This window comes from Notamacropus eugenii, chromosome 2, assembly GCF_028372415.1.
Source record: "Notamacropus eugenii isolate mMacEug1 chromosome 2, mMacEug1.pri_v2, whole genome shotgun sequence".
Lineage (NCBI taxonomy): Eukaryota > Metazoa > Chordata > Mammalia > Diprotodontia > Macropodidae > Notamacropus > Notamacropus eugenii.
In genome coordinates, this window is record NC_092873.1 from 244,984,697 (window position 1) to 245,009,835 (window position 25,139).

The 25,139-nt window shown below is 36.1% G+C and overlaps 1 protein-coding gene across 2 annotated transcripts; it reads left to right on the top strand.

The window, feature by feature from the left end:
* Positions 1–204: 204 nt before the first annotated feature.
* VIP (vasoactive intestinal peptide) lies at positions 205–8,491 on the top strand. Of its 2 annotated transcripts, none has more exons than XM_072638477.1 (6): positions 205–453; positions 1,601–1,714; positions 4,914–5,057; positions 6,769–6,888; positions 7,189–7,262; positions 8,184–8,455. In XM_072638477.1, the coding sequence occupies exons 1-5, from the start codon at positions 446–448 to the stop codon at positions 7,217–7,219; spliced, it is 417 nt and encodes a 138-aa protein (XP_072494578.1). In that variant the 5' UTR covers positions 205–445; the 3' UTR covers positions 7,220–7,262; positions 8,184–8,455. The 2 variants fall into 2 exon arrangements, with proteins under 2 accessions (XP_072494578.1, XP_072494579.1); XM_072638478.1 differs by having other exon boundaries at positions 253–453; positions 4,917–5,057; positions 8,184–8,491.
* The last annotated feature ends 16,648 nt before the right edge of the window (positions 8,492–25,139 follow it).

Here is a 25,139-nt window from a genome sequence, read left to right on the forward strand (position 1 = left end):
TAAATAAGTTGAATTTTTCCCCTGTATCTTACATCTTGAACTTATTCATCATAAGTTAATAAAAATCATGCATAACAAGAACATTGCGTCTTCTTCATGGATTACATAGGATTTTCTACCTCAGAAAGCAGGCAACTCATCCATTCATCTCCGGGGGAGTAACAACTGTGACGTCTATCACAGACAGCTATGTGATTGTTTGGCCCCATGTGTAAGCCCTATAAAAAGGAGGGTGTTTGAAATGCTGGTCAGAGTATAGTGAAGAGACGAGGAGTCAGCTCAGGAATTAGGAAGAACAACAGTCCCTGTAGTCAAGCTTAAGATCTCCTTCAGTGAACAGGTGAAGTCCTTTGTGGCTTCACAGGAATTCACTGCACAGGAAGACTCTGCACACTCGCCAGCATCTTTGAGAGAGGAGCACACCTCATCACAGAGAGGACATTACATGTCAGGGTGAGTAGGAACTCGACTTATCTTTATCTTTCCACTGGAGCTTCCCACAGGTTATACAAAATTTTCTCCCTCTAGCAAGAAGTTTTCCATGGATTTTTTTTCTTTACATAAATAACAAAACCAAGTTTCTCAGGTAATACTCTGAAGTGGGAAAGCTTATCTTACATGAGTTGCTTTTATTTACTCTATTAGTTTGCAAAGATTTTATCCTGCTTTCTTCTTCATTCAGTTTTACTTACTATTGCATGATTTCTCTTGCTTCAAGACTGACTTCTTTCTGTCTTACAGGTGAATACCCCTTAATCAGTGATTGTGACAAGATTTTAACTTGTATCTTGTTCAAGCACTGAAGCTTTTATCATATATTCAATTGCTTCATTACGGCAGTAATTGTCTTGGCTTTTTTGTAATTTTAAATATTTCATTTTGTTAATCCTTTTATAGAAGCAGAAGTTAAAACAATCTGTTTCTTTTTAGATACAAAGAGAGATGTTAAGAGAATGGATATAAATACCCCTTACTTTCTCTATCCACTCTCTAAAGGAATAAGTACTTGAAAGATCATATAGTCTTCAATGACTACCTGGCTTTCTATTTTTTACCATTAATAGTGTTTAAGGTGTCTGACTGCAGGGGCAAGGGAAAAGAGTTCTGAGTAATCTATGTTTCAACAACTCTGTCTATGTATCTCTCCATTAATTTCTCATCTTTACTGGATAATTAAGATAAGAATTGGATGAGAGCTCAATTATGCATTGGTCACCTTTTAAAAAACTCATTCCTTTAGTTAGAAAAGGATTTCAAGTTGACTGCTAACTTATGCCTCTGTTCAAAAATGGGTTAGTGTCCCTTGGATTCATATGTGTTTCTTTGAAAAAACCAGCATATAATATATAACTGTGTGAAATCCATATGTAGTATTATACATAGCTGGAGGCTAATTTATATTCAAAGTGATGGAGGAAAATGGCAGAAATTCTGTAGCTTAAATCTGTAACCATGGTGCAGTTTTGTCTCTTTCGATGGAATGGCAGTCCCCTGTTTTGAATTTGGCAAAACTTGGTATATTTCTGTGTAATGTTCTAAGTTATTTTGTAGGTGAGGTCTGGGACCCCTGAAGGTGAAGTTTCTTTTTCACATATTTCAGATACACAAAGATGGGAACCAGAAGTAACTCCCAGCTCCTGGTATCACTGATACTTCTTAGTGTCCTCTCCTCACAGGCACTGGCATTACCACTTGAAACCTATTCTACCATGAGGTATGTTTCTTTTAACTTGAGAATTTGTCTTCTCTCCTAATTGTGCTGTGAAGTAGGGTAATGGGCCATATCCTGCTGACCACTTAAAGTTAGAACTATTTGAAAATATCTTTTGTATTTGATGATCTTTAATGATGTGATATTCCTACTCATTTTACTCCCTAATCAATTCCAGACTATAATATAGATAATTATAAAGTGTCCTGGAATTCATTCTCTGGCATCAGCTAAATTAGTAGGATGTAGGCTGTGGGTAGGTTGAAGCACGTTTCCAAATAATCTAAAAGGAGGCTTTTCTTCTTTTCTTTCATTATTAGGGTCTCATTAGTACAAAATATTTTTTAAACCATCATTACCTTGGTGTGCCTTCTCATGTAACATCAATTATCTTCATGGTATTTTCATTTCAGTTACATTCTTCTGCAATGTATTAGATGAAATTTTCAGGAAATATTACAGATATCAGTATTGGGTTTTTTCCCAAAAGTTTCCACTTGTAGCACTTTTACTATGTTGTGATATTGTATATTACAGCCAACTCAAGATAAGATCTTTTTGGATATATAAATAAACTGACTCAAAACTCTAAACCATAGATATTGACAGAATTATTTCAATACAATGTCTGTTTAAAAGCAAATCATATATAGTTTAATCCTTTATGATATGATTTTATTTTTATTCCTAAACGTTTAACTATTCCATGGATGCCACATTTCATAGCTTTAAAAAAAATCCTATACTAATGAATGGGGGGGGCAGTAAAAAAGTAACTTTATGCTAAATCTCAAAAGGGAAAAGAAAAAAATATTCCCAGTCTGAATCTCTCCTTCTAATTTCATAGATGAAATTCTTAGTCAGCCTCTGCAGCCCTTCCTTTTTTCCCTTCTCATTAGACTTTTATCTAGCTGAGTAAAAATTGCTCTTTTGTCAGGAGTACTCAATCTCTAAGGTAATCAATCAAAGCAGGCTCCTGTATATGTCTAAAGCTGCCCAGAAAGCAGTAAGTTCTGAGGCAGAACGGTGGAAGCACTAATAAAAGTATTCTGGAGAGAATGTAAGCTGCAAAATTATCAGTGGCGGTCCACCTTCTTGGCCCAGGTAGCAATCCTGAACAGTATCATTTGCTGAGGGGTGCATCCCCATCACTGCACATCTTAAGAACTCTAGGAAGACTGACACTTTCTTTGGGCACTTTACTTTGAAGAGGCTAAAGTAATTCAATGGATTAGGATCACTTTGTGGTCTGATTTCAAACCAACTTCCTAATTTCATTCTTAGAAACAGGTTTTTTTAAAATTTGGAATATGAAATGTTCGTTTTTCATATGCACAACTTCCCCATCTGCCAGTTGTCTACCTGTAGTAAAAAGGCTCCAATTCAGAAATATAGAGGACTGCTACCTGCCAAATGCAGTGATTCCAAGAAACAACCCTGGAGTCTATCAATTTTCACATGGATGCTAAGAGATGATGTTTCATTTCAAGCTTTTGGCTCATTTATGAATGTGCATAAGTAGTCAGTCACAGATATCTAGGGTAATAAATGCTGAGCCTGCATTTCCCAGGAAAGCTTGGGAAACTAGCTGTGAGGAGAGCTCCTCTTCAGCTCTTCTAATTTTTAATCCTGATTTAAATCCAAGTAAATGGAAGAAGAAGCTCATGGCTTCTAGCAGAAAACTTTTGTTAGACACAAACCTAATTACACAGAGGGCAAAGTTACCATATCCATACAGTTCCTCTTCTGCATTAGACAAGTCCCAGATGAAATCACTTTAGGAGTGCTAGTGCTGGATAGTATAGTAGCAGAATCTGATTGTGCATCGATCCATTTGTAAGTGTAGAGTGCAACAAGCATATTGCTGTCTTGTAATGGGAAATCTAATGATCATTTTATTGACTTGGTACATGTAATGAATGTCTTTCTTAGGGAGAAAAAAGTGTAAGTAAAATTTATATATATTATTTACTCCTTATATTTTATATCGTTTATAATGTGAATATATCCAATCTATATATTTGCTATTATGCATATAAATACATCAGTATTACATGTGTTTTTCTATGTATGTATATATCTACACACAAACACATCTAAATGTGGTATGTATACACAGAATGAGATGCAGCAGGGTGAAGTAGAAAGACTGGTGGACTTGAAGTCGGGGGAACTGGCTTTACATCTCAGCTTTGACATAGACTTGTAGCTATAGGATCAGGAGCAAATAACTTAACTTCTGCCTGCCTCTTTTTCTTATTGGTAAAATAAAGATAATACTGACACCACACATATCACTGAGTTGTTATGAGGAAAAGGGGACTGGGGGAAGGGAATAAGTATTTCTACAGTGCTGACAACATCGCAGTCCCTGTAAGGTCCCACCACTTTACAAATGTTATCTCATTTGATCTGCTCAACAACCTTCTGTGAGGTAAGTGTTATTATTATCCCCATTTTAAAGTTGAGGAAAATGAGGCAAATAGAGATTAAATGACTAGCCCAGGAGCACACAGATAATAAGTGTCTGAGGCTGGATTGGAACTCAAGTCTTCCTGACTCCAGGACCAGTACTCTATCCACTGTGTACCTACTGCACTTTTTGAACCTTCAAAATCTGTAATAAGGATTCCTCCTCATCTATATTTACAAACATAAATTCCTCCCACAATCTTATTCCTCTTCCTCCCTTTTCTTTCATTCCATATCTCCTATCCTAGATTGCTTTCCATCTTCTCTTTCTTCTTCTTGGGTTTGACTACCTTTCCTGTCTTGGAACTTCAGATTCCAGTCCCTCACATATGCCTGAAGCAAAGCCATTTCATCTTTTGCATTTCATTATTTTTTCACACTCTTCCCCACCATTTTCTCTCTTTTTTTAGTGATACTAATTCTTTATTCCCCTTTCATTTTTTTTTCATTTTACCCCATTACAGAAATAGATCCTTCAGGACTTGCTTGGTATTTTTTCAATTTGTACAATCATGTTGCACATACACACACACATATGCATATGTGCATATGCAAATGTATACACATAATGAAATAGCAAAGAATTCTCTGTATTTATTATCTGTTCCCTGTTAATAGAAAATTATTATTATCAGGATACATTCATAAATGTCTTGCTTTGGATGGTTTTTAATGTATCTAGAGACGCTTTTGTGTTGTTTATATCAAGTTCATGTGTTTTCCATTCCAGCAGGCTGGGCAATGGCATGCTGTTTGATGGCCCTAATGAACCTGACCAAAATCTAGGTTTATCAAATATGGAAAATGATTATCTGGAAAGTTCATTACCTGAAAACTTCTTGTCTTTTTTGGATGTTCCCAGAGCCTTGAACAAGTGAGTTCATTTATACTCATTGATTTGTTATCTGAGAATTTTAGATAAAGTTCTGGACCTGGAGTCAGGAAGACCAAAGATCAAACCTGGGTTCAGATACTCACTACCTTTGTAAACCTAAGGAAATCACAACCTCTGCCTCAGTTTCCTCTCTGTAAACATATAATGTTGTTCTTGTTAAGTTGTCTAGTCATGACTGACTCTTCATGACTCCATTTTTATTGGATTTTCTTGACAAAGATACTGGAGTAGTTTTCCATTTCCTTCTCTAGGGTTCTCATTTTACATTGAGGGAATTAAGGTGAACAGTTTAAATGACTTGGCTGGAGTCCCATAGCCGGCAAATATCTGATGCTGGAATGGAACTCAGGTCCTCCTAACTCCTATCCCCTGCACCACCTAACTCCCAGGCTAGTTATGACTCCTCATAGGAGATCATATTTGTAAACTACTTTGCAAATCATAAAATATTATGTAAATGGTAGCTATTGTTACTATCATCACCATCATTATTACGTTACACTGCAGAAGGTCATTCCTATACCACATGGTAGTACTGTGTGTACCATAAAATTGGTCAATCTAGTTCACTGCAACTATATATTATTATTCCTATATACACTACAATTATGGGTTTGTTAGATACATAATAATGAGACAGGTTAATCGAATCTTTCAATAGCACCCAGTTCTACAATGCTCATAATGTCTTCCTCTGTGCCATTCACGAGCAGTTGTAAATGTTCAAAGGCTACATTAGAGTTGCTCTCTAATGAGACTTTAGCTCTACCCAAAGAACCTTCAAAAAGTATAGGTAGAACTTGCCATCTTGAAAATTAGTGAATTCCCTGTCATTAGACGTATTTATATTTGGATGGCCAATTATTGAAAATGGTATAGCAGCAGTGTTTTACTCAGATTGGCCTAGAATTTAATGGCTATTTTCATCCCACCATTATATGATTGCAAATATGTTTTGTTCCATTCTCTTTAACACAATTAACTAATTAATTAAACTGTCAGTCAATAAGAAAAAAGAACATGAATGCAGTTAGGTGTGAGAATATGCTTAATAGGGTATGAATCCCTTTAACAAAGCAGAAAACAAAGCTATAAATTTAGCTATACCTATGCTCCTGTTATTCTCGAAATTATTTTAAAGCTGTAATTGGACATATTGGAACTTTAAGAAGTAGAAGTCATTGTCATAAAATTTAGATAAATATCATTTTGCATTGAAGGTCATAAGAGTGAAATAAAAATTGTCATTTAAAGCTTTAAGATAATTTGTTAATTTTTTTCCAAATAATTTTCTTCATAGTGTTGAAAGGCAACATTTATTTTCTATTGTCTTTCAAGCAAATATGAATATTTTAACCTTTAAATGATCTTTCCCCCCATTTTAGAAATAGCAGACATGTTAAGGGGTTGTACACCAGTGATGTTAGCAAATACTTGGAGGAACTTGCTGCTAGATAATTCATTAAATATCTTATTCAAAAAAGAGATAGGTGAGCTATTTATTTTTACTAACTGCCTACTGGTCATCTACTAGTCATTAATTCATTTTTCACTATGATATTTGATTTTGTGTGAAAATTGATATTATTTTAATGATTTCTGTCCTATTCACACTCATAAATTATTGCTTTGTTGGCATTTTGCTAAAACTTTTAAATCTGATGTGTTTCCTTTCCTTTACCATCCATAGCAAGATCCATTTGCCAGAGAAGCGTCACTCGGATTCACTCTTCACAGACAGTTTCAGCAAATTCCTGAGGAGGGAGGCTTTGAGGAAATATTTAGCAAAAGTTTTGAATGAAAAGATAAGGTAAGGGGAAGTGTGTGTGTGTGTGTGTGTGTGTGTGTGTGTGTGTGTGTGTGTGTGTGTGTGTGGAAATGGACTAAGTACAAATGCCAAGACTTAGTGCTATGTTCACTGATTCCAATACAGAGAACTAACCCCAAGGGCACCATCTTCTCATGATGGCCCATTGCTCTCACCTCTAGGGGTCACTCTAACTATACTCTGGGTACACATCTAGGTTTCCCCAAATGTCGGTAAAGGGAGACTCAATTTTCTGTATAAGTAACTAAGTCTCAAAATGCATTTTCCCCTTATCCATCACAGAAGAGAAGACAATCCCAACCTAGAACCCTGAAAGTGATGCTCTAGAAGTAGAGTTGATGCATGGCTTCCTAATGGTAAGTTTAGCTAAACATTAATCATTCTGCTCTAAGGACAACTGCCTTACCCTCTAAGTCTACAGCAAGGTTGCACAGTGGACATAGTGCAGGGTCTGGAAGCAGGAGAATCTGAGTTAAAATCTAGCCTCAGATACTCCCTAGTTGTGTGACCTCAACAGGTCACTTAACTTCCATTTGCCTTAGCTTCCTTGACTAAAATGGGGATAATATTATTGACGTGGCAGGGTTGCTGTTAGGATCAAACAAATAATTTTTGTGAAGTACTTAGCCTAGTGCCTGGCATTCCTTTCTTCCCCTTCTATACCTATGAGTCATTTTGCATGAACATGCTCCTTTTTTAGGGGAAATATGTCCTCATAAGGTGGGACACTTCATATTAGTGGACTCCTTCAAGCTATACAATTCTGGTTTCTATTGATGTAGAACCCAGTCCAATAATCAGCTTAGAATAACTCATTGTGATTTCTTATCATCACTTGTATCAAGATGTAAGAGTGAGCAGCCTAATATTCTAAATGGTACCCTGATTTAATTTTTCCCTTCCCCAATTTTTCTTGTGATGACTTGTAGAACAGAAACTGAATTTCCTTTTGAGAACTGTCATGAATTTTTCTTAATCCAAAGTTCATCCTTAACCTTTCTCTCTGATTAAATATCTTCTAAAAATCTATGAATTTTCTCTGAGGCAGAATACTAATGCTTCATTGTGCAAAAGTGGCCAGTATTTAATGCTATATCTGCTAGACCTCTATCGCTTTATTTACTTGTCTTAAAGCCACACTCTTTGAAAAGTAGACTCTGAGCTAGCAAGTTTACCTACAGTATGTTGATTAACGTTAAGATCTTTATGATATATACGAAACTAAAATTTTTAAACAAAATGAGATTTGTTCTTAAAATTATTTTTTTATTTTTCAGAATTCTTGAAAGAAATCTATGATGAGCAAATTGATTATTTTTTGAGTTCTACATAAATCTATCAAAGAAAAGTCTTCAATATCAAAACCAAAACAAATATCTCTGTTGTAGTGAAAGTTGTGATTTATTTGCTTGTCATGTAATGAAAGTGGTATTTACACTGTAAATATCATTTTAGAGATCTTTGCCTAAATCGTGTATTCAAATCAGTAAAACCCTATGGCTTCATAGGTTATGTATCCTCTCTTTTAATAAATGCATTGAAAAAAGAAGTGCACACTGACTTTCAATCTTCCATGGTCCCTACATAAGTAAGATTATTCAATCCAAAAAGAAAATTAACGTATTCCTTGATGTTCACAGAACCTCATAGTTTGTTTTTGGGGTTTTTTTTTACTCCAACTCTAAAAGACAGTCTTCATTAGAGTATCATTAGAAACTACCCACATTTGGCTTTCCAGTTTACAAAACATGTATATGCATTGGAATAATCACTTTTGATTTAGAGGCTTGATTCTATGGATGTAGCTCTAGTATATGTAACTTTCACTGGATTCTGGGTTTGTGGAGGTTGCAGTGACATTGGGATAGATAGGTATGTTGCTTTACAGGGGCAAAGCTTTTCTCTAAGGAGAAAATTATAAATCTCCAATGACATTATCAGTTGCATAGAGATGGTAGATCCAGAGACATAATCATTTCTTTCCCCAAAATGAATGTTCTAATGAAATGTAGACAATAAAGACATATGATTTTCATTGCAAACATTTTTATTTGTTTGACTCCATGAATCCATTTGGCTATGAGTCTCTAGGATCTAAGATATCAGTGCCACTGCTATATATGAAAAGCATATTCAGAAAAATGTAGATACTTAGAGAACTGACTAAAAAGTAATAACTCATAGACTGGCATTTACGTGAAAAAAAAGCAGATTCAAACATAAGTCTGCATTTTAGGTTAATTCAATTGTAGTCCCCATTACCAATATACAGGGATTCAAAAGTAGAGATTAAATCACAAATACAAGATTCTTTCACTGAATAGGGAATTTCACCAGCAATGGTGAATTGGACTCACTGTATCCTTTGCTTTCATTGGCTCTAACAGTAGCCAACCCATGAATATTTACTATTGAGCACCAATTATGTACAAGACATCATGTTAGGGATACAAAAAGAAGTATGGGATGCTATTCACACCTTCAAGTAATATCCTAGTTGTGGATATAAGAAATATCTACATAAAATGGTAATAACATAAACTACAAGAACCTAGTAGAGGCTGCAGGTGAGGAGGGAGACATCAGTATGGACTAGGTCATCAAGGGAGGCTTTGCAGGGCAAAAAAGGAAGATTTGAACTGGATCTTGCAATTATACGTGCAATAGTTTTGTAGGTAAATAGGAGGTAGAAGTGGGGAAACTGAATAACAAATGGTGGGAATCACATGGGATGCTTGAGCTATGTTTGTGGGATGAGCCAGATCAATTTAGTAGAAACAGAATGTGTCCATCTAGAATATTAGTGTAAGATGAATTTGGAAATGTAGGGAGGTGGGGACATGATTGAAGAGGATCCAAATACCTGAATAAGGAGTTTGGACTTTGGTCATTAGACAGGATATGGAGAAGCCATTTGAGGTCTTTTGAGAAAGGAAACTGGTGCTTTAGGAACATAATCTAGAAGCAATGTAATCAGAAAGGGGAAATGACTTGAATCGTTAAGACTAATAAGGAGGCTATTCCAACAGTGTAAATGGAAGACCATGTGCACCTGGATTTCTGTGGTGACAATAGAATGGAAAGGAAGAGTAATAGATCTGAGAGGTACTTGAAGAAAGAGGAGGACTTGGTAAATGATTGGATACTGGGGGTCATGGAAACACAACTATAGATTCTTAAGAAGTAGGAAATATTTCTACTACTCCCTCTTTTCTTCTTTCACTCTTTCTAATATCCAGTATTATATGATTGGGTAAATTCCATGCTTACTGCAAGAGAAGCCAAGGATTTGGCTCACTGTAGGACTTGGAGAAAGTTGTCTATGGCACAAAACAGACATAGTCAGTGATCTTATAAAAAGACTTTCCCTGAAAGGTACAATGCCAAAAACAATAATCAGACTGAAAAAAAAAGGAGTGATTTCTAAAAATGTTGTCTCCAAAAGAGTTCTATGTTCAATGAACCATTTAATTCAATGTTCATGTTTAAACTTTCCCTAAAATTGAAGCTTAAACAGGATGCTAATGGTTCAATGGATAGGGCACTGGACCTGGAATCAATCAGGAAGACCTGAGTTCAAATTCAGCCTCAAACATGTTTTAGCTGGGTGATCTTGGGGAAGTCATATAACCTCTATTTGACTGACAAAAGGATCCACTGAACCCACGAGAGAAGAAAATGGCAAATCACTCCAGTATCTTTGTCAAGAAAACTCAATAGATGGCTATGTTCCATGGGGTCATGAAGGGTCAGATACAACTTTACAACAACAACAACTGAAGTCCACTGCCTCTTGTCTGATCTGCTCTGGAGATACAAATCATAGTATATTCTGTTCAATGAATATTATGTACTTAACTAAAGTTCACATTTATAAAACTCTTTAAGGTCTGCATAGACTGCTGCTGTATATATCTATATGTTCTTTTGAGAATCAGAAAAACATCTCAGGTATAAACTACAGGTAGCTGTCTCCCCATTTTACAGATGGGGAATCAGAGGTAGATAAATTAAGTGATTTGCCCTTCATCACACAGTTCAGTATAACCCAGGTCTTCTTGACCAATGTGCTGTCACCTAAGTTATGCTACCTCTCTAATTATAGTTATTAAATTGCTATGAAATTGACTTTTGGAGATGAAAAGAACTTCTGAAATTTTCTAAACCAAATTCCTTTGCATTATATATAGATTAATATGGAGCTCATAGTGGTAAAACAATTTGCCCAAAGTTACACAGAGAGTAAGAGGCAGAGGAAAGATAATGTATTGGTGGATTTGTAATAAGATGTTCTCTATTCAAATATCAGCTAAGATGTTCACTACTTCTATGATTTTGGACAAGTCCCTTTTCTGGTTAGTAACATGAAAACATTCAATGCTATAACTATGGTGGATGTGGGATGAGCCCAGGGCTACTTGACAGAAAGGGCAAAACTCAGAACTTGTATTGAATGACATTCTTCGTGCCTTATAAAAGTTTAGAAAGAAATGTTAGACTAAATTAGAGTCTATCATGGAGTTAATTTTTAAGACAAAATATCAAATAGAAATTCTAAAACCTCCTTCCATTGAATATGATGTGGATGTGTGTATAGTCAAGTCTACAGTGGTCAATATACAGGAATGCCTTGGCTGAACATGACATTGAAAGAAGCACTATCAACCTCAAATACTCTCTTTCCCTCAGAGTACCTTTGTACTTCTTACTCATAGCAAAGATAAGAAGAACACAGTATTAAAGTTTGTTCTGAATATATTTATAGTTGCCCAGAAACACTAAGGCCAAACTTCGAAAGGAATTTCCTAAATACAAATAAAATTACTTGAAGAAGTGGATTTGGGGGAAGTCTTGGAGGGCAAAGAACTTAGAGTTCCCAACAATACTCTCCTTTATTGTCTTCCCTCCTCCTAGGGATTAAACTCTGAAACCCAAATCACTCTGGCTGTCATTGATTGGCCAACCATACATCTCACTCTAAACCTCTCTTGATTACTGATGGCTTAGAGTGATTGTAAATAGCAATTGCTTCTGTTTTGACCAGAAACCCTGAAGGTCTTCCCCTCCTCCTCCTCCTGAGTCTTTTTTTTTTTTTTTTGACTAGGTAAAAGAGGCCATTCTTTGCCTCATTTCTTACCTATCCTTAAAGCACCCGTGCAGGAGTCAGGAGGACCTGAGTTCAAACCTCACTCAGATACTTGACACTCCCTAGCTGTGTGACCTTGGGCAAGTCACTTAACCCCAACTGTCTCATGCTGGGTCATCTCCAGTCATCCTGATCATCTGGTCACTGGATTCAGATAGCTCTGGAGGAGAAGTGAGGTTGGTGACATGCACAGCCCTCCCTCCCTCAAAACAAAACCAAGTGCAAGTTATGTCTTTATTTCTCTAATGGCATGGTCTTCTTCAGCATCCTTAATCACTGAATGGGTGTTACTTCTGTCAAACTGAGACCTGGGAAAGACCTTAGCTTAAAAAGGCGACTGTATCCACAGGTATCTCCAGGTATCCTGATCTATATCTTGCTACTGAACCCAGATGGCTGCAGAAAAAAGAGTGAGTTTGGTGACTTTACACAGCCCTCCTTCACTTAAATCCAATTCACTTGCAAATCATGGCCTCACCTTCTTGATGTCATGGTCCTTCTTAAGAAGGAAGGACAAACAGCAACAAGAGCTGTGCACAGATCAACATACGGCAAGGCAGTTTCCATAACATACTTCACCACTGTCTTTCCTTCCTCCTCAGTTCCTAACAATAAGAATAACAACAAAAATCCCAAAATCATATTTCATTCTTTTTCCCTAAGAGAATATGAAGCTGCTGGAGTGAAAGGGGCCATCCAGGTCCTGAAGGGAAGGCTTAGGCCCTCCCAAAAGGAGATCATCTGAACCGCAGGCTGGAGGTGGGCAGGAAGCCTTTTTTTTTTAGTCATCTAGCTAGTGGTGTTGGACACTTTTGAAGTTATCACAGTGTGAGACAAGACTGATGGCACTGTATTTGAAGGTGACGACTTTTCTGGTATACATTGCAAAAAAACAATGAAGACACCTGGGATATGACTTAATAGTGCTGATATCTTCATACTAGTGCCCCAATTTGCTGCCAGCTAGCAGGCACAGTGGATAAAGCACAATGTCTGGAATCAGAACGACTTGAGTTTACATATAGCCTTGAACTCTTATTGTCTGTGTGACCCTGAGCAATTCACTTAACCTCTATTTTCCTGTCTATAAAATGGGAGAAATAACCTTGTTGTGATCAAATGAGATAATTGTTTTAGAGCACATTTAAGTACTTTATAAATATTAATATAAATATAGCACATATTAAGTGCCATATGCTTGTGAGCTTTTGTTGTTATTATTGACATAAATATAGCTGAAAACTACTCTAAGATATTGTTCAAAAGTGATAAGAGAGAAGGGTGGTTGCATTTTTTTACAGCTACCTATTTGTGTTAAAATGGCAAAGTCTAGGTTTTTTTAAACTTCCATCATTTCCTTACATTAAAAACATAGTCCATTCCATTCACATGTCATAATTTGTTCAGCTGTTCTCTAAATTGATAGGTACTCCTGAAGTTTCCAGTTCTTTGCTATAATGAACAGGACTGTTATATACGTTTGTACGTGTGGATCTTTTTACTGTTTCTTTGATGTCTTTGAAATCTAGACTTAGTATGAATATTGTCAGGCCAAAAAAAAAAAAAAAAAGCATTAAGGGTTTAGTGTTTACCAAAGACCCTAATTTCTGGGATAAGAACCCACTATTTGACAAAAACTCCTGGGGAAACTAGAAAACAATATGGCAGAAACTAAATATGGAACAGCATCTTACACTGTATACCAAGATAAGGCCAAAATGATTATGTGATTTAGAAGCAAATACCATAAGCAAATTAAGAGAGCAAGGAATAGATCACATAAGATGTATGGAGAAGGGAAGAATCTGTGACCAAGCAAGAGACAGAGAATATTACAAAATGTAAAATGGATAATTTTTTTATATTATGTTTAAAAAAACTTTTGCAGAAACAAAACCAAGGCAACAAAGATTAGAAAGAAAGCAGAAAGTAGTCTTCACAGTGTCTCTGATAAAGGCCTCATTTCTCAATAGGGAACTGAACCAAATTTACAAGAATACAAGTTATTTTTCAACTGGTAAATGGTCAAAGGATTTGAACAGGAAGTTTTCAGATGAAGAAATCAAAGCTACCTATAGTCATATGGAGAAATACTCTAAATCACTATTGGTCAGAGAAACGCAAATTAAAACTCAAGATATCACCTCACACCTATCAGACTGGCTAACATGACAGAAAAGGAATGTGAAAATTTTGGAGAGAACATGGGAAAATTGGGACACTATTGCAATGTTGGTAGAGTTATGAAGTGATCCAACCATTCTGGAGAGCAATTTGGAACTATGGCCAAAGGTCAATCAAACAAATTGATTGATCAATGCCACTGCTAGGTCTGTATTCCAAAGAGGTCACAAAACAGCAAAAAGGACTTTCATGTATGATATATTTATACCTGCTCTTTCTGTGGTGGCAAAGATTTATGTTTGTCCTTCGTTGCCGAAGAAGACCATGCGATCAGAGAAATGATGACGTGACTTGCACTTGACGTTGTTGAGTGAGGGAGGGCTGTGCAGGTCACCAGCCTCACTTCTCCTCCAGAGTCATCTGAATCCAGTGACCAGATATTCATCAGGATGACTGGAGATGACCCAGGATGCACTGGGAGACCTTGGGCCCTTTAAGTCAAGGTCTTTGCAGGTACTCACTTAGGGTGAGGCAATGCAAAGATTTAGGAGTAGAGGGGATACCCATCAACTGGGAATAGCTGAACAAGTTGTGATATATGAATGCAATGGAATACTATAGTGCTATAAGAAACGACAAGCAGGTAAATTTCAGAAAAACCTGGAAAGGCTTACATGAACTGATACAAAGTGAAGTTAGCAGAACCAGGACATTTAAGTAACATTGTATGATGAAAGACTATGAATGACTTAGCTCTTCTCAGCAATACAATGATCCAAGACAATTTCAAAGGATTCATGATGGAAAATGCTATCCACCTCCATTCTAGACTATGAGTACAGATGGAAACATACTATTTTCATTTTAATTTTTTCACGTTTCTTTTCTTTTGCCTGTTTCTTCTTTTACAACATGACGAGTATGGAGATATGTTTTACATGATTGCACTTATGTATAATCTATATCATATTGTTTACCATCTTAGGACAGGATCGTGGGGGAGCAAAGGAGGGGAAAAATTTGGATCTTAAAATTGCCTTAAAAATGAATGTTAAAAATTGTCTTACATGTAACCAAAGAAAATATTATTAATTTTCCTTGAAAAGAGTTTAGTGTTTTGTGGAGCATAGTTTCCAACTAGTTTTCACAATGACTGAAATGATTGATATATCTACAAATAGTGAGATAGTATGTCTATTTTCTCACATCCCCTTCAACAATTGTTATTTTCTTTTTATTGCTGTTGTTGTTAATGTGATAGGTCTGATGTGGAATCTCAGAGTTGTTTTGATGTAGATTTCTCTAAATATTAGTGATTTTTGGAGTATTTTAAAAATATAGATGGTGGTAACTTTCATTTATTCCTCTGACAACTGGCTCTTCAAATCTTTTTGACCATTTATCTATTGGGAAGTGGCTCTTGCTTTTATACCTTTGAACTGAGGAAGTGAAATGGTGTAGTACAAAGTGTACTAGATCTGGAGTAAAGAAGATCTGGCCTCAGTGACTTACTATATGGCCCTGAGAAGTCACTTAACCTCTGTCTGCCTCAGTTCCTTCATCTGTAAAATAGAAATAACAATTGCATTTCCCTAACAGGATTGTTGTGAGGATAACATAAAATGAAATAATATTTGTAAAGTACTCTATAGACAATTAAGTCTAGATGGCAGCTGGATGGCACAGTGGAGGCACCAGATCTGGAGTCAGGAAGACCTGAGTTCAAATCTTGCCTCATACTTCCTAATTATGTGACATTGAGTAAGTCCCTTAACCTCTTTCTGGCTCAGTTTCCTCAAATGTAAAATGGAGATACTAATAAGACCTATCTCCCTGAGTTGTGAGGACTAAATGAGAAAATAATTTTAAACTTTATAGCACAGTGCCTGGTACATAGTAAGAGCTATATAAATGTTAGCTCTTATTGTTATTGTTAGACAAATGCTAGCTATTCTTATCATTGAATCAATTCCCCATTTGCCTTGAGTGTGAGACTTAGATGAATTTTCTATAAAAGTTTTTCACACTTAATAGTTTTTTTTTCAAATTACAACTGAACTAGATTTCTTTATGCAACTCCTTTTTAATTTATGCAATCAAAATCTTCAATTTTATCTTTTGAATTTGTTTAACCCTTGTTTGGTCATGAACTACGAACATTCTCAAACATACAAGGTTCAAAATAGAATTGTTTCATTTTCCTCCCAAGCATACTTTTGAATAAACTTAGCAGCAGCAGCACCACCATTCATATAGTCACTGATATTCAAAACCTTGGTAGTATAATTGATAATTCCCTCCCTCATCTATATTTAACCCATATGATAACTTCTCATTTTGACTTCACAATGTCTCTTACACCTGTCCTATCTTCTCTATTCTACCTTTCACCTCTCTACTACTTGAGCTAAAATAGTAGTGTTCCCTGTTCTACTCTCATCTCAATCTAATCAGAGGTTCTATATGTTTTTTATGTCACGAACACTTTTGGTAATCTAGTGAAACCTCCAGATCCTCTCACAGAAAAAAAAAAGTTTTAAGTGAATAAAATATAACGGATTATAACTGAATATATATATATATATATAATTATAACTGAACAAATAAATAAAATATAATGGAAACTACATTGAAATACAGTTATCAAAATATTTTCTAAAAAAATACAAATTTATTGATGATAGGTTAAGAATTCCCTAATGCCCCATTCTATTTTACCCTTTCTCCTCCCAATAAATTCCTCTCTCACACTTCAATTTTATTTTTTATATATCATCTCTTCCTATTCAACTCACCATGTGCCCTCTGTGTGTGTGTGTGTGTGTGTGTGTGTGTGTGTGTGTGTGTGTGTGTGTGTGTAAGTAGGGGAGAAGGGGAGAAGTGGGGTTGGGGGACAATAGAAGGGAGGGCAGATGGGAGGAAGGAGTAATAAGAAGTAATCTCTTTAGGGGAGACAGAAGGTCTAAAGATAGAATAGAATAAATAAGAGGCAGGATAGGATGGAGAGAAATATAATTAATCTTTCACAACATGACTATGATGGAAATCTTTAGCAAAACTACACATGTATAGTCTACATTGAATTGCTTGCCTTCTCAGTGGGGATGGATGGGGAGGGAGGAAGGGAGAGAAGTTAGAACTCAAAGTTTAAGGAATGAATGTTGAGAATTGTTTTTGCATGTAACTGCAAAATAAGAATACAGGTAATGAGGTGTAGAAATCTATCTTGCCCTACAAGAAAAGAGAGAAGATAGGGTAAAGGGAAGGGAGGAGTGATAGAAGGGAGAGCAGATTGGGGGAAGGGGTAATCAGAATGCACAGTATTTTGGGGGTGGGGAAGGGGAGAGATGGGGAGAAAATTTGGAACTCAAAATCTTGTGGAAATGAATGTGGAAAACTAAAAAAAATAAATAAATTTTTAAGAAAGATAATATATTCAACATGCAAAAAAAAAAATGGCATCTTCCTCACAGGGCTGTTGGGAGGAACAACTAAAATAACATATTTAAAGTGTTTTGCAAACCTTAAAGTGTTATATGCTTGATACAAATAATGTTGAAGGCAGTGATGAAGAAACATGTTTGTCCATCATTATGGAGAGCTACATTACTAGAACTTAGAAGAATCTAATAAAGTCAGAGAAGAAATGGGTTTTGCAAGAAGAGGTAATTCCAGCCCTGATTCTAATTGTTTAAATCAGCAATAGTTGGTCTGTTCTATGGGAACCATACAGATTTTGGATCACATAAACTTACCTATACAACCCACTTTTCCCCCGCACAGCACTTGCACTGAGTGGAAAAGAGAGGGACATCAAAATCACTCAGATGAGTATGGGACTTCCTAGAGTTGGATCTTTTTATTACTGAAGAGGCTCAGGCCATCTGGTGAATAAAGTCTTTTATTCACTAATCTTCAGTGATTCTCTAATACCTATTGAGTAATATTCAGATTCCTTTGCCTTCATTTCAAAGCATTAAACAATATGGTCATATTTAAACTTTTCCCCTTATCTCACACATATCTTTCATTCTAGCCAGACTTAGGAGCTTGAGAAAAGGCTGTTCTCCCTGCTTTTGTGCCTTTGTTCATGCTGCTCCTTTTACTTGGAATGTCCTCCCTTCCCTTTTTGCTTTAGGGATTCCTTCCAATCCTTTAAAATTCAACTCAAATGTTACTACCTTTATTATCCATTGGTATTCACATCATTATTCATTTACTTTAGTCTGCAATGAATGATTTTTATCCCTTGTATTTCACAGAGCAGGTTGTTTCATGCATCACTAATAAATATATACCAATGTTTTTTAATTATCATTATCTGTACGTGTCATTATTATAGATTGTAAACTACATGAAAGTAGAGACCATATCTCAATCTAAATGTTGTACATCTTCCATAGAGCCTAGCACAGTGTTCTGCACAAAGTATGCACTTAATACATATTTGCTGAATTGAATTTAAAATATATAAATGTTAGTAATTTCTTCCTGAATTAAATCTATTTTCCTGTATTTTCACAGTACCACCAAGTGATATTTTGTGTCAAAGCAGGGCATTTTCCTGCTAAGTGGTATCCTTAAAGAATAGGAGTGTACCTTCAATGCCTCTACCTTCATTTTAATTGCCAACTCTCAATCTATCATCTATTAAAGTTAACTAAGCCCTTGAACAGATTTAAAAAAAAAAATCATCCAATAAAATTTCTTGGATATCAAGTCCATGTTCAATGGTGTAATAACATGTGAGGCATGCAAGTTAACTAATCCATGATGACTGAAGTTTGTTTTATTTTTTCTCTCTTTTGGTTTCTTCTGCTTTTGGAGAGTAATCACTATTTTTCTCCTTTCTGAGATTTGGGGACTTTTCCCATTATTCAAGAATTCTCGGTGATCATGGATACTAGTTCGATAATAACCTCCTCCAATTCCTAAGAATGCTAAGAAATACAGATTTCTATACAGTATTTTTTTTTACTTTGATGACTTCTTTGCCTATTGTACTTTGGCTTTAGAGTTCATTCTAGACAACTGATCCCCAGATACACTTTTTGTGAAGAGAGAACACACACACACACACACACACACACACACACACAGCATCTGCTTTTTCAGTCCTCTGTTAACAACTTTCCCTTCTTGACTGTTAGAAAGACATTTTCTTTGGTCCTTCTCTTTCTCCTTAAGTAATTGAAGAATGGTTTTCTTTAACCATTCTTTGCTCTTACAAGCTGCATCCATCTCCTTTCCTAGTCTAACTTTTCTCATTTCACCCCCTATATAACTGTGCTCTTTCTTTATACTTTCCCTTCATGACCTGCCCTGGTTTGAACATTTCATGGTTTAATTTTTCATTTGCTGTTCTACTCTTTATAGTCATGGGTTTAGCCAGTTTGACCTGTTGCTATGTATTTCCTGCCCTTCTTACATTACATGCTGGTTTGCTTTTTGTGCTTGAAAAGAAATTCCACTCTTAAAAGGTGAATTTGTCTTTATTCAGGTCCTTCCTCTGAAATTTAACGATACATTTTCTTAATTATGATTTCTCACATCTTTATGACTTGGAATAATGAAATTTTAGAGGATTTTAAAGCTGAAAGGGCCCTCAAAGAATACATGAGTCCTTCATTTTTCAGATGGGGAAACTTCTTTCTTTTCTCTAAAAAGTACAGTTTCTAATTCTCACTCTCAAAGCATTTACCTGATTTTTTCCCCAACAAATGTGAAATCAGAATAGAATGGCAGAATGACATAGTAGATAGAGAAATGGCCTTGGAGCTAGGAAGAACTGAGTTTCATTCCCACCTCTGACACATAGTAGCTGTTGCACCAACCATGAACAGGTCATAGCCTCCTCATGCTCTAGATCAAGAGTTTGCTACCTGTCTGTTTTTTAATGGGCCCACCAGGTAAGAAAGGTTTGTATGTTTTTAAATATAACAAGCAAAAAGCCTGGTTTGCAAGAGTGCTTGTGGGCACTCACAGAACAGAACACAGGCCAGCAGAAGACTAAACACCACTTAGATCACACCGCTTTGGAAGAACTGAAGACTTACAGGAGCCTAGAAGTATCATTGAAAAAAGCATCACAAAACCCCAGAAGCCTGGACAGTGGGTGTTCACTCTGGAATAAGAGCCCTACTTCAAAAAAGAGTTAAAAGTCAACTAATCAGCTAGGAAAATGGGCAAACAACAGGAAAAAAAACTCTGGACTATAGAAAGTTATAATGGTCGCAAGGAAGATCAAAACACACTCTCAGAAGAAGACTATGAAGTCAAAGTTTCTACATCCAAAGTCTCCAAGAAAAAAATATGAATTAATCTCAGGCCACAGAAGAGTTCAAAAAGGATTTTAAAAATCAAGTAAGAAAGGTAAAGGGAAAATTGGGAAGAGAAATGAGAATGATGTAAAACACATATAGTCACACATTTCCTGGTTTTTCCATTTAGATAGAGGTCATCTTATGATCTTAAAGAAGGGGAGAGGACCAGGAGGGAAATGCATATATCAAAGAGACTAATTACTGCTCCATCATGCTGTGGCCCTGAGACTTTAATTTGTACTCACTTGTCTTTTTTTTTTTGTTCTTGAGAGTCCCTTCAATTCCCATCATCATTTGTGAAAAGCCTCTGCCCCTCATCCAGAGGGATGTTCTCAATAATTTTTCTCTTCCCAAAGGATGAAGAAATATAAATCCCCAGGGTATTTTGTGGATAGATAATGCATTGCCCAGTGTTGTAGGATTTATCTACATACATACATACACACACATATACACATACATACATACATACATACATACATATACAAATTGGTAGGAATGGGTCTGTGATTTTATTAGTATAAGGAACTCATAGGTAAGGAAAATTTCCTCTACTAATATGGGTTGGCACCTTCTCTGTAACTTAAAATCTTAGAGAGTTGTTTAGGGAAATGAAAGGTTAAGTGATTTGGTCAGGATCACACAACCAAGATAGGTTCAAAGTGGAATTTGAATCTAGTCTTCTTAGTTCTCAGGCCACTTCTCTATTCCTATAACATATTTATATACACAGTATTGTGTGAATTACAAGGGACAAGAGATAGTTTGACATCTTTATTTTGTGCAGCAGTGGTCATGCTTTGTATGCTTCTACTAAATTTGGGCTGAGACAGAACAACTAATCTTCATTAGGTGAAACTGATTTGGAGTGGTATAAAGGTTAACCAGAGGAAAAGTGTTAGTGAGAAGACATTAACAGACAAGCAAATGACATTAAATTCTGAAATAGGAAGGAAGTAAATATGAGACATAGGTGGAACAGAATTAGAGTTGAGACAAAACCAAACTTTGAGGTCAGGTTGATCTATTGAGTGGGAAGATTTCAGATAGAAGATGAGGATTGAGTGTCATTCAATGGAGTACTCTCATAAGTATATCTCAAATCCATGAGTATAATATTTCACTATTATGAAGAAACTGACAAATGTGAGCATTTTGTATTCCAATTTAAATATCTGAGTAATTTTGACAATAATTGGGAAATCAGCATTTGGAATTTTATCATTTATGTCCTTCCACTAAAGTCTTATTCTCAATATTCCACTATGGTCCATGGGTTTTTTAAAGGCTATACAAGTAAATCAGTAAAATTGACAGGTTTTAACTGGAAAAGATTTTAGTTGTCATCCTAGTGATGGATCATGATCTGAGGACTGAACTAAGTTAATTACCAGAAAGATGGTCAATGGGTGCCAGAATCTTTTCTATCACAGCAAGTCATAAAAATTATCTACTGTGGTATGGTGTGGTTGTAATCTGCTTTTTAGAGGATGTATACACCCAAACAAAACCATGGATACTTTAAATGTTGAAGTAATTTGCTGTTGTTAATGTATTACATAAAATTACTTATGTATTCATGTTGATTACCTTTAGAGTTTTACAGATAAAAAAATAACATCTCCCTTACCTTTTAGGACTACCTCTTACAACTCTAGAGAGAAATAAATGTTGATCTACCAAGAGTGAACTGGAGTAAAAAGAGAACTAACTATATATATTCAGTTCTAATCTATTAGTACAATCCTGAATAACAAAGCTTTATGGGGAGAAGCTAGCTTGCATTAGCCAATTGTGACAAGAGTTTCAACAAATTTCATACACTGATATGAGTAAACTAAAGCATGACTGATCAAACTAAAGCAATTGAAGTCACCTGTAGGCAGAAGAAATCTTTCAAATTCTAAGAGTTATGTAATTCTACAGAAGTCAGTGAAACCTAAGGAAAAAAATATTCCATTTTTTTCTACAGAATCAGAACAGAATCACATTCCTATGAATTGTTAACATAGGTTTTTTAGAACACAAGACAGAGGCTTCAGGACCCCAACTCTTTCACAGTGTCTGAAGGTACCACATATATTCTCTATCATTCCTTGATGAATCAATACACTTGGTAAATTAGAAAAATGAATCATCAGCCTACAAAAAACTCAGAGATAGGATCTGAATATAAATAATAAGCAGTAAGCTGGTTGTGAAAGTCACAGGTTTATTTATTGACTATCACATTGAATAGGACTTCTGAACATAAGATCCATGAAGCTGATTTTTAAAATATATTCTGACAATTGTATTTCATCATAATTGGTTTTCTCTATATCTTGTTTCATGCTTTTTCAAAATGTGATTTTTGACAAGGAGTCTATAGGCTTCACCAGACTACCAAAAGGGTCCATGAAATAAATAAAAAAACCTCAGGAACTCCTGCCATGGTATCCCTTTCCTTGTGCATAATGTGAATAAGTTAATGCAATGTCTGATGTGATTTTTACTATTTGTCCATTTTTAAATTGTCTTCTTTTCCCACTCAGCTGCACTTCTTTTACTTCTCTATCATGCCCTCATGAACCCCATCATTGGGAAATGTCATCATCATGGAGATTACTTCAGCTTTGGTGCTTGTAACTCATCAGTACCCTTAGTTGCCTCTGATCATTTGTTCAGCAACTGGGTGGCACAGTGAATAGAGGTGCAGGGCCTGAAATCAAGAAGACTCACTTTTGTGAATTCAAATCTGGCCTCAAATATTTACTATCTCTGTGACCCTGGGTAAGTCATTTAATCCTATTTGCCTCAATTTCCTCATCTCTAAAATGAATTGGAGAAGGAAATGGCAAACCGTTCCAGTATCTTTGCCAAGAAAATGCCAAATGGGATCATGAAGAGTGAGGAAGAACCAAAATGAATGAACAACAAGCATAGCAAAATTGTAATGCCCTACTTTTTCCTCCTCCCTGCAGTGGTAATTTAAATGGGAAGATCTTTCCCATTCATTAATAAGCCCATGCAACCTGCCTGGGTCACCTGGAAGTCTGAGTCATATGGGGTCTGTGGAAGGAGGAGTTTGCTGAAGGGGTGGAGCAGGAGGGGTAGAACAGGAAGTGGCAGAGCTAGAGCAGAGCTGAGGGGATATTAGTGAGAGAGCAGTGAGAAATGAAGGACACAGGCAAGCCCACAGCTGGCTGGGAGTGAGAGTAGGGCATTTTAAGAGAGTCTGTTTATGATTTGTTTAAGGGATCTGGTTTGTAGGAAACCTAGCAGGGGAAAATCTTGGGGCTGGTGTTGTCCTCTGTATTGTTATTGTGTATAGATTTTTGTTACTATGATGGATTAGACTTTCTGGTGTCTGAATAAATGTTTTGGTTCTGTCTTCCATGTGGAGAGTCTGTTGTATTTCATGATTCAGAATTGTGCTGGGATATTCATGGTTGCTATAGGCACTATGAATATCACATTGGCACCATAAATGTCAACAAGGATGGGATCATGAAATATCAAATCTCTATTTGGAGGTAGGAATGCTTTGGAGGAAGAAATGGATGTCCCAGGGTGGGAGAATTTGCTAGAGTCCTTCCTACCCAGAGAATGGGCTAAAGGCACAGGGTTCTGTGAGAAGTGGGAACCAAGGCTATAGAAGGGAGAACCCAAAAACTTAGAAAGATGTTTGCAGGGAATACCAATAGAACCAGGGAAAGAAATGGCAGGGGTATGTAGAAAAGGATGGACATTGTTAAAAAGCTATTGAATTATATGTAAAAGCAGAGACAAGCTGCTGGAAGATAAAGCTCAGATGGAAAGGGAGCTGGCTAGTTTGCATGAGAAGTTTTTTATGCTGCAGCATTCAAACTTTCCTTTAGAAGAGCAAGCTAGAAAATCTCAGGTGGCAGAAGAAAAAGCTGCCGTTAAGTTTAACTCAGAAAAAGAAGCAAAAAAGTAACAAGAGAAATGATGCATGAGTGGCTTATCAGGTAGAAGGACAACAGGAAAATCAAGTGGGGCACACAGTGTTTGGGGAGAAAATTGAAGATTTTATTCAGCAGGAGGTCACAAATATTTTGAGTCAGTTCACCCAGAGAATGGGAGAGTCATTGGTATTTTGGACTGTGAGAATCAGTGAACAAGATAAATTTCCTCAAGAGAGAAGAATAAATAGCCAGTGGATTCAAAGTCAGAATAGATGGACAAGAAAAGAATCACTTACTGCTGTGTTGAAAGCATGGATAGATTTGGGAAGAATAGATGGAATTCCAACTAATGAACTATGTAGAACATATTGAGGAAGGAGGCTTGATATTAGACTGAGCAGGGAGGTGAGAACTGCCCCTGCAGATCTTCCTGAAACATTGTGTTCAGGTTTGTCACACCTGTGGGGAGAATGGGAAATTGGCCAGGTCCCAGCTCAGATTAAAGAAACTATGCTTCTAATCAGAATGATGACCCCAGAACTGCAAATTAGAAAACAGTGAGAGTGAATGAGGTTATGATAGTAGGTTCATATACTCCAGAAGCATGATTGACCCTAAATCTACCCTGCTTCTGGTTATTGTTTCCTTATTTCTTTTTGGTTTTTTGTCTGTTCAATTTGTTTGTCAGATTTGTTTTCTGAAGGCTTACTACCTTTTACTTGCAAATACCTG